Source organism: Echinops telfairi, unplaced genomic scaffold (assembly GCF_000313985.2).
Source record: "Echinops telfairi isolate 266 unplaced genomic scaffold, ASM31398v2 ScPeMD7_31;HRSCAF=116, whole genome shotgun sequence".
Lineage (NCBI taxonomy): Eukaryota > Metazoa > Chordata > Mammalia > Afrosoricida > Tenrecidae > Echinops > Echinops telfairi.
Window position 1 is genome coordinate 29,981,843 of NW_022103928.1, and position 17,104 is coordinate 29,998,946.

General features: G+C 53.7%; 1 protein-coding gene across 1 annotated transcript in view; it reads left to right on the forward strand.

Annotated features, from left to right (window-relative positions):
- ACAD9 (acyl-CoA dehydrogenase family member 9) overlaps positions 1–16,238 on the forward strand; it is a 31,831-nt gene extending 15,593 nt beyond the window's left edge. Inside the window, exons 7-17 of the mRNA XM_004702512.2 lie at positions 393–466; positions 7,704–7,779; positions 9,361–9,431; positions 9,709–9,828; positions 10,942–11,070; positions 12,917–12,996; positions 13,465–13,591; positions 13,815–13,892; positions 14,349–14,477; positions 15,031–15,103; positions 15,818–16,238. Of these exons, the coding sequence (XP_004702569.1) occupies positions 393–466; positions 7,704–7,779; positions 9,361–9,431; positions 9,709–9,828; positions 10,942–11,070; positions 12,917–12,996; positions 13,465–13,591; positions 13,815–13,892; positions 14,349–14,477; positions 15,031–15,103; positions 15,818–15,918 (1,058 nt within the window). The 3' untranslated portion in view covers positions 15,919–16,238. The remainder of the gene's footprint in view (positions 1–392; positions 467–7,703; positions 7,780–9,360; positions 9,432–9,708; positions 9,829–10,941; positions 11,071–12,916; positions 12,997–13,464; positions 13,592–13,814; positions 13,893–14,348; positions 14,478–15,030; positions 15,104–15,817) is intronic.
- Positions 16,239–17,104: the final 866 nt, after the last annotated feature.

The following is a 17,104-nucleotide window of genomic DNA, read 5'->3' on the forward strand; positions in this document are numbered from 1 at the left end:
GAAATCAATAATCCCAGCTACCGAAAAGGGCCTAGAATAGGCTACTCCATCCAAGTGTTCTTTTGGGGGCTTTTTACACAACTGGCTCTTTGTCGTCCAAACTTCTAAAATGTCACCCTTTAGATCTGACATCAGTTTTTATGTTCTCGCTGCCCCAACACCTCCATTCCTGTCACCACACCCTATTTATTTTATCCATCGCACCTCCCACAGAACTCGAACGCCTGTGGAGTTTATCTCTCTGCCCAGAATGCGGGCAGCTTTGCGGACCCTTGGTGTCCTGTGCACCCCAGCAGTCGATGTCGGACGACTGGCGTGGCCGTGGACGCAGGGGAGTCACATGTAGAATCGCTTGTGTTTGTCAAGTAAATCTTGAATTTCGTGTGTTTCAGCTTGTGAAGTCCATTTTGAAAACACCAAGGTGCCCATTGAGAATGTCCTTGGAGAAGTCGGAGGTGGGTTTCAGGTGAGTCCCTGGCAGCAGCCCCTTGCGAATGCTGGGCAGTTTCCTGGGTCTGTGTACTAGCCTCCCGCTTCGTTCCCTCCATTTCTGTGGCGGACACTCTGTGCTTGGCGCATGAGCCAAGGCTCTCCACTTGGAAGGAGGCCAAACAGAGAGGGCAGAGGTGGGTTTGCTCCAGAAAAGAGAGCACATGCTGAGAATTAGAATCTTTCTACTCTCAGGCCGCATTTGCCTCTAGTAAGGGATAGAATCCTTTCCCAGTGGGTAAGAAAGGAGGCTGGAGGGCGCTGGAGAAGGTGAGGCTCTGGATATTCAACTCTGGATCGGAGTCCCCGCCCTGACACAGTTTCCTTCACGGATTCCGATTTGTTGTTGTTCTTTGAGATCATTCACCTGATATAGAACTCACCACTTTGTGTGTGTACTAACTACTCTACTTCAGTAATGTTTAGCCTGTTCATTATGTTGTATAGCCGTAGGCGCTGTCAAATCTAGAACATTCCCACCACTCCAAAAAGAAATGTCATCCCTCCCAGTGCCCTCCATATACCCATGGAGGGTATACCCATGGGTATATGGAGGGCACCACTGTCTCACTTTCTCTCTGGACGTTGCACGTCAATGAAGGTTACAGTTTCACTTCGAATGTCACTCGGAGCGAGCGCTGCTCTCGAGGCTCATCCGTGTGGTAGCGTGTGTCGGCACTGCGCCTGTCTGCAGTGAGGGGGAGCTTCCTGGGAGAGCTCTGATGTCCATCTCCCTTTTGTGATATGTTGTCAACTCCAGCTTCTGTGCCTATTGTTTCCCCTCCTCCCTAAAGGTCTCTCTACATGGATTGCCCCTTGTCTGTCAGCAACCTTTATCCTATAGCCCCTCGTGGCTAATCTCTTTCCTTGCTAGAAGAGGACAAAGACAAGCCTAGGGGGAAATTTAATATTTTGCAAGCTATAGCGCACGTGTCCAAGTGGCGCACTGACTTCACACGGGTTGGACAGAGTGAATATGGCAAGCTAAGACAACGTTGGTTTATATTTTTTTCTCATTGAAAAGCTTGACTTTTGTTGAGACTTCTGTTGTAGTACATGTCACAGACAGACAGACAAATAAGCAGCATATATCAGAGGTGCCACCTCATTTTGCCCCAGTAATAAGTATCTGGAAAAGAAATGCAATTAAAAAAAAATCGTTTGAAACAAGCCCATTGAAGTTAGTTGCAGTGTTACTTCTCCTCCTTTTGTGCCCACTCCAGAACCAAAACTCCCGCCCTTAATCAGTCCCAGCCCACAGCGACGTGGTGACAGAGTAGGCCTGTCCCTGTAGACTGCAGCTCTTTTTTATTTTTTAAATCATTGTATTGGGGGCTCGTTCAACTCTTATCACAATCCATCCATCCATGTATCAAGCACATTTGTCCATTTGTTGCCCTCACCATTCTCACAACATTTTCTCCCTACTTGAGCCCTTGGTATCAGCTCCTCATTTTTTCTTTCTTCTCCCCACGCCTCCCTCCCTCACCAACCCTAGATAATTTATAAATTATTATTATTTTGTCATTAGACTGCAACTTAAAAGAAAATCATTTTATTGGAGGTTCATACAACTCTTATCACAATCCATACATACGTCTGTGTGGCAAGTACACTTGTACATTTGTTACCTTTATCATTCCCAAAACACCCACTCTCCACTTAAGCCCCTGGCATCAGCTCATTTTCCCCCTCCCTCATGAACCCTTGATAATTTATAAATAATTATTATTTTGTCATATCTTACACTGTCCGACGTCTCCCTTTATCCACTTTTCTGTCGTACGTCCCCCAGGGAGGAGGCTATATGTAGATCCCTGTAATCGGTTCCCCCTTTCCACCACCCTCTCCTGCCACCCTCGTGGTACCGCCACTCTCACCACTGGTCCTGAAGGGATCATCTGTCCTGGATTCCCTGTGTTTCCAGTTCCTATCTGTACCAGTGGACATCCTCTGGTCTAGCCGGATTTGTAAGGTAGAATTGGGATCATGATAGTGGCGGGGGAGGAAGCATTTAGGAACTAGAGGAAAGTTGTATGTTTCATCGTTGCTACACTGCACCCTGACTGGCTCGTCTCCTCCCCATGACCCTTCTGTAAGGGGATCTCCAGTTGCCTACACATGGGCTTTGGGTCCCCACTCCGCACTCCCCCTCATTCACAGTGATATGCTTTTTTTGTTCTTTGATGCTTGATACCTAATCCCTTCGACACCTCGTGATCACACAGGCTGGTGTGGGCTTTGTTGCTTCTGAGCTAAATGGCCGCTTGTTTACCTTCAAGCCTTTAAGACCCCAGATGCTGTATCTTTTGATAACAGGGCACCATCAACTTTCTTCACCACATTTGCTAATGTACTTGTTTGTCTTCAGCAATCATATCGGGGAGGTGAGCACACAGTGATAGGATTTTTTGTTCTTTGATGCCTGATAACTGATCCCTTCGACACCTTGTGATCACACAGGCTGGTGTGCTTCTTCCATGTGGGCTTGTTGCTTCTGAGCTAGATGGCCGCTTGTTTACCTTCAAGCCTCTAAGACCTCAGATGCTACATCTTTTGATAGCTGGACACCATCAGCTTTCTTCACCACATTTGCTTACTCACCCGCTTTGTCTTCTAGACTGCAACTCTTGATGGGAGTAGAAAGCCCCCTCCCTCTCCCGTGGACCACGCGGACTAGGAAGGTTGTGACCTTTCTCATGGGTGTGTGGAGTACCACACAGGAAACAGTTCGCAGAAGACAGTTCCACAGCCCGTTTCCTCCCCCCCTCCTGCTCTCAAACATTTCCTTCATCCCTTGAAAGTACCTGAAACTCATTCTCCTGAACTCTGGTTCTGGTAGTCCCAGGGTCTTTTCTTAAGAATACCCCTTTGCCTCTGTGCTGTTCAGCTATTGGTGCCTCTTTTTATTCTCTCTCTCTCTCCATTTTCTCTTTCTGGCCTACCTCGACAGCTCCTCCCAGCTCTGGGCTCCTGCCCAGCTTCCAGACTCATGCTCCGATGCCTGCACCTACTGGTTGTGTGTGTGTGTGTGTGTGTGTGTGGCTACTGTTTGCACTGTGTGCAGCAGTTCGTGTGGAGGGTGAGGGCACAGGGATGGCTGGGCTTTTTGCTGAGGCATGGGGAGGACCACGCAGCTTGCTCTGCTGCTTCCTGGGGGATGTAAGGGCCTTCGTTTCACCAGGTTTCAGGGACAGTGGACGGGGCGACCTTGTGGGTTGGGACTGCCAGGGCCTGCCTTTATGAGTCTCCTGGATGACCTGAGGCCTCCTTGTTGGGTCATGGGGGCGGCCATAGTCAGGGGTGTCTGGGGGCTTCCTTGCTGCATACCAGGGACGCCCTTGTTCCCCCGGGCTGTTCTTTGTACCCTCAACGCAAGGTCTTTAGTAGTTTCTTGCTTTAGCGTCATTTGCATGACAGAAACAGATTTTCTAATTCCCTTTAGTGTTTTTTGTAAAGCTGGTCTTGTTTTAATGCCTTCTTGCAGTGTTTCCTTATCTGAATATGTCTTTATTTCTCCCTTGTATTTAGGGGTTATTTTGCTGGATATAAGGTTCTGTTTCCTTCTCAAGGTTTTGTACTTATCGTTTTCTTGCCGTACTGCCTGCCTGGTTTCCACTGCCAAAATGGAGCTGATTCTTTTGGGTTCACCTTTATAGATGGTTGGCCTTTTATCCTGAGTGGCTCTCAGGATTCTGTTGTTGTTGTTCCCAAACCATTTTCTCAGGAGCTAATGCAGGCACCGTGACATCCATAGCTCAAGCACATAAAGCGGTATTGTACAGCCGCTACCACAATCAGGTTTCAACATTTCCTTCCTTCCTTGATAGCAGCTCCCCTTTACCCTCCCCGCCCCTGCCCCTGAACCCCGCAGGAGCCCGCATTCTAGTTGTTTCCACTTGTTCTCTGCATTCATTTATCCTGGGTCCCATGTACGGGAAAGCGCATAGCAGAGTCAAGTAGCCTACAAAATACAACAGAGAGGAACCCCAATATGAAACAATATTTATATTAAAAACCAGATCAAACCCAAAGTGTATCAAAGGGAAGATCAAGTGATCATAAGGTTTTCATCGTTCAAGTCAGATTTACCATCGTAATCTGCTGCACCCTCTCCAGTGCTCTGCCTGATGATCCGTTCATTCCTGTCCTCAGTTAGGGTTAGAGGGCAGGCACCAGAGGCTTGCTCCCTGGTGGATCCTGCAAATGTATTTTGGGTTTCCACTGTCATGCATAGCCTTCTGCAAATCGGGTGCTCACAGTTTAAGCTCTGATACCTTTCCCTTCAGATTTGGGTTTTACTGTTTATCATCCTTAGATAACCCAGGGTGGTATGCTTCTTCTACGTGAATTTAGTTGACGCCTCACTTAGATGGCTGCTTGTTTGAAGACAAGCTTTTAAGACTCCAGATACTATTCTTTATTATTATTATTATTATAAATCATTGTATTGGGGGCTTGCACGGTTCTTCACACAGTCAGATACTGTTCCTTTTGCTCGCTGGGCACCATCTGCTTTCTTCCCCCTTGCTACAGCACGCACATCAAATGGGACACTGCTCCCAGGAGTGTGTGTGGGTTGTAGCCCCACGTAGCAGCACTGGATCTGTGTGTATCACGAGTGCTGCTCATTGTCCAGTTGTGAGGACATGTCCTCCACGCTGACGGTCGTGGTCTGTGCGTCATCAGTAGGTGCTTCGTGCGTTCTTTGCTGTTAGCTAGCAGGGTGGTGCCATGTGCAGATAGCACCACGTTGTGAATGAGCATCCTTCAGCCCCGATGCCTCGTTCTTTTTCGTGTAGCCTGGCCCAGACTGAGTAAGCACGGGGAAAGGGCACAGCCCCGATACTCACCTTTCCTCGTCTGAAACCAAGGTTTCTTTATTGATGAGATTGCTTACCAGTTTGTGTGCATGTCAAAACGTGGCACGATCCCAGTGGTTTCCAGTGCCGATAAAAGGGTGGTGGAAACCCAACGGAGGAGTGTGAGATCAAGGGAAGATGTTTTCCCTCTGGAATAACGGGACCGTCCACGCCTGGTTAACTGCCAGATGACCACCCCTCAGGGCACACTGTTGAAAGAATGGATTGGAGCTTTACTGCTGACGAAACAGATCTGAGAGTGTCGCTGTGGAAATTGTGGAACAGTTTCGTGTTAGAGGCTAAGCAGGAAGATGGGCATTTGCGCTCATGAGTCTTTTCACGCAGGGTCAACCTGGGGGGGCTTTGGTTCTTGCAGCGTGAGGCCGATAGCAAACCCTTTGTCCTTCCTTCTTGTTGTTTGTTTTAATCATTTACTTGGGGGCTCGTACAGCTCGTTCCATACCTGCAGCCATTGTGTCGAGCACATTTGTACATTTGTTGCCATCAGCATTTTCAAAACATTTTTTTCCTACTTGAACCCTTGGTATCGGCTCCTTGTTTTTTCCCTCCCTCATAGTAATATATAATTTATAAATTATCTAATTATTCCTGCTAATTTAGAAATCATTTTTTCGTGTCTTAACTGTCCGACGTCTCCCTTCACCCACTTTTCTGTTGTCCGTCCCGCAGGGAGGGGGTTTCATGTAAATCATTGTGATAGGTTCTCCGCTTCTCCCCACCTTTTGTTTTTCAAATGAAGTGGAGCTGGGTTTCATTCATAAACTGTAAGCTGGATTTGGAAGAAGGAAGCTGATACAGAACAGGCCTGGGGGGATTGTTGCCGCCCTCCTTGGCCCCAGCAGGTTGAAGTGGGCCCGTGGCATGCCTGTCCAGAGACAGAGTTTGCACCGGGAAGGGAAAGGGAGTAGGGCCTCATCTGATCCTCAGGGGGTGCACACACGCCCACTGCTGCCCATCCTGAACCCTCCAGCTAGACTGAATCTCACACCACGGTGTGGCTTCACCAGCCTTCCTGGTCACGCCCTACTGGCAGGCACCCAGGGTGTGGCCACCCCAGCCCTGCACTCTGCCCACACAGCCCCAGCCTCCTTGTTTGCAGCCTCTCTGGGCTCTCAGTGGTATGAGAAACTGTCCTGTGTGTGTTGTTTACAAGTAAGCAGCGATTCAGTTCAGTTGCATGTCTTACTAATCCGAGCTCCACATGACGAAGCATTCAGTAATAAGCCGTGAAACAGCTCAAGTGGAACTTTTGGAAAACCTGGAGTCCTTGGGCTTCCATTCTGCCCTCAGACCCCACCCTGTCCCTAAGGACCCCTGAGGCCTAGCAGGTCAGACTGATGGCAAAGACTCAGCCTGGGGGGTGGGGATCCCTCAGAGGCAACCGGTTCAAAGGTCTGATGGCACTGCATCCCGTTCTTGGAAAGCCTCCAGCCGTGGGTGCCTCTGCGAACCTGTGTCACCTGGCACGCACATGGCAGTGTGTGCGCTTGTGGGCACTGCAAGACGCCACCGTGATCATTAGTGGGGCGAGGAGGGTAACTGACAAAGTGATCAGGGCCCTATTGTGGGGATCTTGGGGAGGGAACGGCGCTGAGTTCATTGAGGCTCGTTGGGTGGGTAAAAGTGCACAGGCCCGGGTTGCTTGCTGTGTGACCTGGGAACAGGAGACACTTTACCCGCCTGAACCTCGGGTTTCTCATCTGCCCGCTGAGGATCCTGACCCTGCAGCATGTAAGGGAAGCAGCAGTTACTATCTTACTTTATATTCATCCCCACCCCACCCCCAAAAGGTCCCTGAGTTGGGCTGCTGGCTGCCAGGTGTGTCCTTGAGACGTAGCTGGGGTCGCCCTGCGGGGGAAGGTGGGGCTCCATGCCCCATCAAGCGGTCCAGCCTCAGAAACCCGCAGGCCCAGCGCTACTGTGGCAGAGGGACACCGAGTCAGAGCCGAGTCAAGGGACAGTGAGTTGTCGTTGTGAAGTGCTCCTCTGAGGACTCGGAACGCTGCCGGGCGCCCTGGAGGACACGGTTGCGCAGTGCCTCTTGGTGGGGACCGAGTCCCAGGTGTCGTGAGCGCCGTGGCCCTGCTGTGCGACAGTGAGACTGCGCTCTCTCACCAGAGGCTGCCACATGATGTCCTCAGCTAGATGCCGGCACAAAGCTCCCCCAGACTTGCCTTTTGTTTTCACGAAACCTCGTGGTCAATAGATAAAGCCCTTCTGTGGTCTGCCACCTGTGTCTTGCTCAGTGGCCCTGGGCTTTCTGCACCCGGATGGGAGGTGACAGGGCACTTAGGACGGGAGCCCACACTGTCCCTCCTGTTGTCCCCACAGGTGGCCATGAACATTCTCAACAGTGGGCGGTTCAGCATGGGCAGCTCTGTGGCCGGCACGCTCAAGAGAGTGATTGGTAGGTAAACTGGGACAGGAGCAGACGAGCCCTGCCCCTGCCCTGCTCCATCCCGGGGCACGCTGCTAGTCCAAGGGGGAGGGGGTCACCTGGACTGTCAGCTCAGGTCTGGGATCTGGACTACGACTGTCCAGGCCTGGGCTAGACCCATGAATGCTCTCGGTCTTCTCTAGATGGCTGCTTCCTGCGGCCACGTGCCTCTGTTTACCCACATGCACTGGACAGGGACGGGTGGGTCTTGTCAGGTAAAGAGGTGGTTCTGGCCACTCGGCTCCTTAGGGAACTTGTAAGGACAACCTGAGCCCTATTCTTGGAGTCGACAGTCTTGATTTGAGGGTTGCACGTTGGGCTGCTAACCATAAGGTCAACAGTTCAAACCCACCGGAGGCTCCATGGGTGAAAGACGAGTCTGGCTCCCTGAAGGGATTACGGTCTTAGAAACTCCCGGGGGCCATTCTGCCCTGCCCTCTTGGGTCGCTGTGAGTCAGTGTCCACTCGGTGGCAGTGACGTGAGTCTGGAGTGGCTGAGGAATGGAGTCGGTTCCCCCCGGACCTTTTCTGACACCTAGATTTTCCTTCTCGTCAGTGAGCTTGAAACAGCTTGTAGGGTTGACTTGGCTTGGAAGGAGGCTGCCACCGCTGTAACCTGTGGACGTAGCTGCAGAGAGACGCCTGAGTAGGCAGGGGCTGCACTGGGCACTGCAGACGACCGAGTACCTTCCAAAGGCCCTCCTCGGTGCCAGGTTTTAGCACAGCCTCCCAGTGTTCAGGGCAAGGTGAGGACACAAAGGCTTCCGTGGCCAGGCAGCGTCTTGTTCCGTTGTACACCACGGGGTCTCTGTGGGTTAGAATCGAACCGACGGAATCTTGAATCTCCACCCCATCTTAGAGATGAGGAAACGGCTCTGAGGGGTGAAATGGGTTTGCCCGAGGCGGCGTACCTGAGCCTAAAAGCCCAGCCTGCCACGCACCTGGCCCAGCTCTCATTTTGCTGTGCGGCTCCCAGGGCCTGGCCTGGCCTTCCTAGCCCTCTCTTCCCTTGCTTCTCCTCGGGCTTTGGCGGTCAGCCCATCTCCCTGAGGATGCAGCACTCTAGCAAGACCTGGGCGCTCTGTGCAGAGCCCAGGTGGCTGCCCCGTCAGCCAGTCCGAGGACTGGACCACAGGGAGACAGCACCGGGGGTCTGTTGGTGGCTGTGTGGGGAGTGTCAGGCGTACTTGGGCAAAGCTCTGAGAAACAGTATGTATGTATTCACTGCGGGACCCTTGGAAACCACCTACCTGTATTTGGTACTCTCCCTGTGATGGGGATGCAACACCAAGACAGGTAGGAACCTGCTCTTCCTTCTAGCAAGGGTGTCCCTGTGCTTCTGGCTGTGTGCTAGGCTCCTTACAGCTTCTGTTGGCTGCTGTCTCCACAGCAGTGCGAGAGGTGGGTGGTATTGGCCCCATCTTATAAGGGAACAGAGCAGGTGGAGCAGCTTGGCCCCAACTTCCCTGCCAACAAGCAGATGTGCCAGGATTCCTTAGGGCTATTTGAGCTCTTCATTCATTTGTACTTTCTGATGACCCTGTTCTTCAGAAATGACCGCTGAATATGCCTGCACACGGAAACAGTTCAACAAGAATCTCAGTGAATTCGGATTAATTCAGGTACTAAAGGTCACGTGTGCTCTGCTTGTTGCCTTGCGTGGACATGAAGTGTGTGCGGCTGGGGCGTCCGTCCTGGTGACTGCTTGCTGGGCAGCGACTTGGGAAGGCACACTGGGTCAGTCTGTCTTCAATGGGAATCACTTCCATTAATGCCCAGCTGGCTTCTCCTGGTTTAATGACCTTCTCTCCCGGGCACTTTGTGGGGTGCAGCCGTACAGGTAGCCTCTTGACTGTGTGTGCACGTGTGTGTTTGTTTCTCTGTGTCTGAACTCTGCAGGAGAAGTTTGCCCTGATGGCTCAGAAGGCGTATGTGATGGAGAGCATGGCCTACCTCACTGCAGGGCTGCTGGACCAGCCCGGGCTCCCCGACTGCTCTGTGGAGGCTGCCATGGTGAAGGTAATCCAGCATCGCCAGTGCCAGCGCTGGGGAGAGAGCTCCTTAGCTCCAGCCCTGCAAGCCCAGGTGTCCTCTCCTGACTTGTCACTTGATGGATCCATTGGTGTTAGGTCGTCCGTGCTCTGGGGATGTGTGCCTCGATGATGCAGGGCCAGGGTTGGGACAGCACCAGAGAAGCAGCCAGGCTTGGACTCATCTGCCCACAGTCTAGTCTCCCAAGCCTTGTTTGTGCCGGTTCAGACCCACCTAGCTGCTCAGCAGGAAAGACCGCAGCCTAGGAAAGTCCTGGGCAGTGCTGCTTCTCAGCGTCTGCTTGCTGGCACCGACACCAGCTTCCCAACAGTACCAGATGGCAGTGCCACCTGCTTGGGAAGGCCTCTTATTCTGCACTTAGAGCTTTCTGAGTTTGGGGTATTAAATCTTTTCTGGAATATTGATACTTTTGTGGGGGTGGGCTGGTTTTTTAGCTATAATAAAGGGGACAGCAGCCCTGCTTTGGCGGGCACAGCCATCTTTGTAAGATTCTGGAACGGCAGAGGCGTGGAGACGGCGCTAGTGTAGGGAGGAAGGTGCACCTAGGAGATGCAGGCCTTTGTCCAGCGTCTGGCCTTTTCGGGGTACGTTTTTTGCTCGGAGCTTTTGCACCCATCACGAATCCTCTCTCAGCCCCTCGGCAACAGTGTGGACGTTAATCAGCGTAGACGCGGGCCCTTTTCCAGAGGCTGAGCCTTGGGCTGGGTATGACCTTCCCTCTGCTCGGTGAAGTGAGTCATGACCGAGGTGGGGTCCTATTCAAAGGCACAGGCAAATGGGGCCGAGGAGGTGTGCCCCCAGGCCTCCTGGGAGAGGAAGAACCTCCGCCGAGTGTAAAGCATAGGATGTGCCCAGCTGTGGAAGTTTGGTCCACCTGGGCAGACGGGTCTGGAAAGGTGTGGGGAGCCACATGCTGGCCAGTGGCTGAGGAAGGGAAAGGAGCAGGAGCACCCAGGGGACGGTGGCAGGATTCGGACTTGGGTGGGGGAACAGCCCGCCCCCTCCCCAGCATGGCGCCTGCTTTTGGTAGGGTGGGAGCATCAGCAACCCTGTGCTGACTTTGCCCTTGACCTGTGGCAGGTGTTCAGCTCAGAGGGGGCGTGGCAGTGCATCAGTGAAGCGCTGCAGATCCTCGGGGGCCTGGGCTACATGCGGGACTACCCTTACGAGCGCCTGCTGCGCGACTCCCGCATCTTGCTCATCTACGAGGTGAGTGGCCCTGCTGCCAGCTCGGCTCTGCTACAATTCGGAGTCCTCCGCCCAACCCCGCCCTCTCCCTGGCCTTCCTGGCCCGTAGCTCCTGACCCGGGAAGTACCCGCAGAGGCGCTCTATGGCCTTAGCTAGAGTGACCCTGGTGACCATGACAAGATCCTGTGTCACTGAGGAGACAAGACGTTGAGGCTAAAATTAAAGGGCTCCCTCGGGGGCACACGCCTCAGGGCCCTTTGGGGCTTGCTGTGAGTCTTCTCTCCCAAACGGTTGTTTGCTGGACACTCAAGGTCTGGCCCCCAGCTCTGTCTCAGGTGCAAACTCTGGGTCTTGGATTCCCCCTCAGTCTACGGAGGCAGTTTACAGGGCCATCTGTAAGGGCTCTCCTGGCCCTAACCCTTTCTCACTTCCTGCTTGCCGCCCTCTGTAAAGTCTAAGCCTGAAGGGTCCATTCAGCAGCATGTGCCCGGGTATGGGGCGGGGCTGTGGGGCGGTGGGTGTACACACCGGCCCTGCCTTTGGATGCTCATGTTCTGGATTGCACAGCCTGGCTGACGGAGGAGAAAGGACCCTGTGGGGAAGTGGGGGGGGGGAGGTGAGTGAAGTCTCATGAAGCGTGCTGGCCCTTAGGGCAGGAAGGACTGGGCCGTGGCTAGGAAAGGGCAGTTGGAGCTACAGGGTAGGAAACAGGACACGTGCCAGGCCCAGACCAGACCTTCATTGAGTGAGAGTCAGAAAGTGTGCCAGGAGCAGTGGTCAGCTGCACGCCGGGTGGTGGGGTAAGATGGCGAGGGAGGCTAGAAGAGTCACCTGGTTGAGGCTGCCAGAGACGGAAAGCTGAGGGAGACGGGTCTTTCTGTGAGCGCAGTGATTGATTTTACTTGTCCTTGAGAAAGAGTCTCCCTTGGGTGCTGATGTGGAGGATGAGCTGCAGAAGTGAGATCAGAGGCCCCTGGAGCAGGGGGACTCGCCATGCCAAGCGGGGCTAGACCTCAGAAGTGGGGTTTACATTGTTTACAATGTCTTTACCCCGGAAGTAAGAAGGCCTCATTGATATGTTTTGTTCCCTGGGAGGACCCACACGCCCCACCTGGTTTTCAGGTGGACAGGCATGGTGCAGGCAGCCTTAGGGCACAAGGGGGAGCTGCTTCCAAGGGCAATGGGGTGTGCCCAGGACTGGTATATGATCAGCCCAGTGGTCAGCTTTCCTGTGGCCCTGGTGAGAGTGGCCAGGCAGGGTTCTGGAAGCTCTTGAGGCCACAGTCTCTTTAAAGGGGCAGAGCCTTCAATGCGAAGCCGCCACGCTTGCCCCAAGGCTTACTGAACAGGAGTGGGTACTTTCACCTGGAGGCGCACCCCTTCCCTCCCTCTCCTCTCCTCGGGCGGTTGGGGCCAGTCAGCAGCTGGACGCTCGCTCCGTGGTGCCAGTGCTGTGTAACCTCTCACAAGCCCCTGCACCTCACTGACCAGACCCCTCGGCCAGGATCAGGGAGCCGGGCAGCTGCTCTCGGCTGGTTGCCTATCTCCTCACCTGCCACCTCCCCGCCCCACCCCACCCCCAGGAGTCAGCTGCAGTCTGCCCAGCAAGTGCTGTCTCAGGCACCAGCATCCCTTACCTACCAGGGGCAGCTGTTGGTGACAGAATGCCCTGAGTAGGCTGGCGTGGCGTGGTGGACCCAGGCAGAGTTCATGGTCATCTGTGCCAGAGCCTGCTTCAGGCCCTGGTCACAACCTTGCTCTTGGTGTTGTTTCCCAGTGAGGGCAGAGCAGGCTCGGCATCCTGGGGGCGGCGGGTGGGGGGCCTGGCAGGAAGGCCCCCTTTGAGCGCTGCACCGCTGGCCACAGGGAACCAATGAGATTCTTCGGCTGTACATCGCCTTGACGGGCCTGCAGCACGCCGGCCGCATCCTGACTGCGAGGATCAAGTAGGTGCTATCCTTGGCGTCTGCTGCAGGGGTCCCCGTGCAGGCCTGCCTTGCCATGGGGGGCTGGGGGACGGACTCCTGGGGCACTGGCAAGAGTGTGGCTCTCTAGGAGGGAACCGTGGCTTTTGTTCTTGCTCAGAATGAGGATGGCCCTGCAGCAGGTGCCAGATTCCAGGGCCCACATAAGACCCCTTTCCGGCTCTCCCTGACCCCATCTTCAGGACAGCACCAGGAAGGTGCTGCCGGAGCCTGGTGCAGGCTGCGAGTCGCGTGGGGGACACCTGGAAGCCAGCAGTAGTGGTGTGTGTCTGCCTCAGGAAACTAGGGCCCCTGCAAGCAAACGAGCTCTGCGTTGGCCCTTTCATGGTCTTCGTTTGTGGGGGGGAGCAGTGTGCCCAGAGCCCTGGGGTGCCGCTGCTGGCCAGTGGGCGCCAGGGCCTCAGATCCCAGGGCTGCGGCCGTCCACAGGGAGCTCAAACGGGGCAACGTGAGCACCATCCTGGAGACCGTGGGCCGGAGGCTCCGAGACTCCCTGAGCCGCACCGTGGACCTGGGGCTGACTGGCAAGCTTGGCGTCGTGCACCCCAGTCTTGAGGTGAGTGGGCCTGCTCTTAGGCAGATGGTACAGGGTTGCGTGTTCAGGTCCCTCCTGGAGAAGGACATGTGAGTGAGAATCAGACAGCTGGGCAGAGGGAGAGGGGAAGGCAGTAGGACTAGCTGGTCATCCCCATTGCCCCATGGGAAGTGGAGTAGGCCCCTGCAGGGAGGCCAGGCGGGTCTGAGAAGAGACGCTGAGCTGCGGCCTGTTGACCCTACAGGACAGCGCCAACAAGCTAGAGGAGAACGTGTTTTACTTTGGCCGGACTGTTGAGACGTTGCTGCTCCGCTTTGGCAAGGTAATGCAGGCCCCGCCTGACCCAGGCTGCACAGGCTCTACTCCTCTGGGATCAAGAAGACCCGACCAGCGTCCATGGGCCCGCATTTGCTCACCCAGCTCTTAGACCAGACTGCTCACGGGACTTGCAGATTTCTGGGTTTACTTACTAGCATCTTGGGGTGGACCTCTGCTGGGGGATAGGGCTCTCCCGACATTCTCCCATGGGTCTTCCAGGTGAAGAGGGGGCAGCCCGACCTGGGGCCTGATCTGTGAAGCTAATGCTGTTGAAGGTGGTAGTGGCATTTGGTACACTCCGTACCTGCTCTGGCCTTGCCCAGATTTAAACAGATTCAAGGAGAAGGAAGCCTCAGTAAAGCCGGCTAAGGACAGCGCCAGGCCCAGCGAGGCAAAGAAACCGCTCGGGGGTCAGACAGTCCCAGGCGGAGGTCAGCCACTTGGAGCTTCTGTGTTCCAGACCATCGTGGAGGAGCAGATGGTCATGAAGCGGGTGGCCAACATTCTCATCAACCTGTACGGCATGACAGCAGTCCTGTCGCGGGCCAGCCGCTCAATGCGCATCGGGCTCCGAAACCACGACCATGAGGTGAGACCCACGCCTCCGTCAGACATACATGTGGCTGTTGTCCTGGTACACCTTTAATGAAGAGGGGGAGGGGTTCAGTGAGCCCGGGCTGTGATTCCTGGTGGTGTCACCGAGAGAGGATGCCCACAGGTGCCATCTGAGGTGTCCGTGGCCTCTGCTGCTCAGGAGACAGGGCTATTCCTTTCAGTCGTCCTCTGACCTGGGAGGGAAAGGGCGGGTGAGAGATGGGTGCCAAGGCTCAACAGCCCTTGCCCAGCTGCCATTCCCTGTAAGGGTACATGCTGTCCTGTGTCCCTGCCGTTACCACAGAGCCTAGTGTCCGTTTCACAGAAGAGGAAAGCGGCTCAGAGACGTTGGGTAACTTGCCCTTGGGGACAGAGCTAGTCTGAGCCGGGATTAGAGTCCAGGCATGGCTGTGACTTCTGAATCAAGCTGCCCCGTGTGGCCGATAGTCTCAGTCCTTGAAACTTAGACAGATTCCAGGAAGGGGTTGCTGGTAGTACAGAAATGCTACTGCTTCCGTGGTCATCCCTTCTAACCTTGACCCTGCCAGGTTCTGTTGGCGAACATTTTCTGTGCGGAAGCTTATTACCAGAACCTCTTCGCTCTGTCTCAGCTGGATAAATGTAAGTGTGGTGGTTTGGGGGAGAGCCAAGAAGGCTGGGTTATTTGTGGACATTGATCACCACCCCCAGGCCTGTGAGTTGCTCCATGGGTAGAATCCTGGTTCAGCATTTGGGCTGGGCCGTGCCCGGGATCTGGGAGGTAGCATCTGAGCCTGCCGCTTCACTTCCAGACTCCCTAACTCTGGTCCTAAAGAGCACTGTGACGTGGCTCACTGGGCCTCATCTTGGAACGCACAGCCTGCCGACTGGATCGCAGCCCCGTTGTCAGGCGATAGGTGGAGAAGCTGCTGGCACTGGACTTGAGAGCAGCATATATTGTTGCGCAGCTCCTGGCTCTGGGAGTTGAGCCTCAGACCCCCAAAGTGCCGACAGTTCTGTACGAGGAAGCTTTCAAATGCTCATGGAAAATGCAATGAAAAAATAATGGCATTTTCCTCGCAGCGCCCTTCTATAGGCTGTTACGCGTCGCCTTACAATTCACAAGGTCAGCAGTTCGAAGCCATTAGCTGCTTCTTAGGGCAAGAAAGGGCTTTCTACTCCCATAGTTACAATCTCAGGTCTACCCTACCCTATAGGGTCGTTTGAGTGAACGGACCATTCGCAATTGGGCAATGGGAACTGTGTTCAGGGTCCTTCGGACAACAACAAGATCTCTAGCTTCAGCCATGCCTCTAACAGCTCTGAAAGCTTATCCAATCCCTTCTTCCTTCTCAGATTCTCCAGAAAATCTAGATGAGCAGATTAAGAAGGTGGCTGAGCAAGTCCTAGAGAAGCGAACCTACATCTGTGCTCATCCTCTGGACAGGATGTCCTGAGAAGGGCCAGTGCTGCCTACCATCCCTCCGTCCCAAATCTCTTCACCTGGGAGAGCATCTTTGCCCTGCAGTGTTTTGTCCTCAGACCTTACTGTCTAATATAATCGTGGCTCCTGACCAAGGATGGCACAAGAAAGGGGGATAACTGCAATTTAGGAGTATTTTGATTGTTTAGCTACCATCACATTACGGCCTGCAGCTGGAGACTTTCCTACTAGACCACACCTGTTCCAAAGCCAATGTGAAAAGCTGTGGGCACACTCACTTAAACTGAGAAAACAGGTACGGAACTATGTAATAAAAAAAAATACTAAAATTTCCAACTAATGAATGGCAGCATGACCTTGACCCCTGCGCCTTCGACCTCACCCTGCAAGAGAGGAGATGCCCAGTCCAGAGCCACAGTGAGCACGTGTCTTGATGTTGCGCTGCTTCTCGGGTAACAAGCACTGACTGCATATTACCATCCCTCTAGGGCTATTCTTTGTGCTTCTCTTCACGACTTGGCCTCCACTTTGGGGTACTCTTGATATTGCCCTTACAGGCTTCTTGCTGTTCTTTGTCCTAGACAATTTGAGGCTCCGTCAAACCCATTGGGGATGTTATCTTGTGCAAGGAGCCAAACTATTTTTCCTCCAAATATGTCATCGCTCCTTTTTTTGGTCATCCGAGCATTTAGAACAGCTATTGGCCACTCCACCAAGCAGTTATTTTGGTAAAAATTTCCATTTTAAAGTTAAATACGGAAAGAAATAGTATGGACAGAGCTATTTACTTATTTCAGTTCATTAGCTCTGGAGTGTAGAAGGGAGATAACTTAGGTCAATCGCTCACTAGAAAGCATTGATGTGTGGGCCAGGGCAGGGCCCCAGCTCTTCGCTGGCATCACTGTATTGACACAAGTTAGCGCTTCCACCTGGGATGAGACTCCAGGAAGGAGCCCAGGTGGTGCTAGCCAAAAGGCCTGTTTTGAAGCTCCAGTCTACCTCTGTAAGGATGACAGCCTTGGAAACCCGTGTGGCCATTGTCCTCGGACCCATCGGTCACTATAAGTTGCAGTCAGTGCCACGGCAACGAGTTAGAATCCACGTCTCCTGAGTCCCAGCCCATCATTCAACCCGTTAGACCCACGGATTTTGACGATCTACTGGGTACTGCTAAAAACAAAGTGGCACTGAGTTCATGC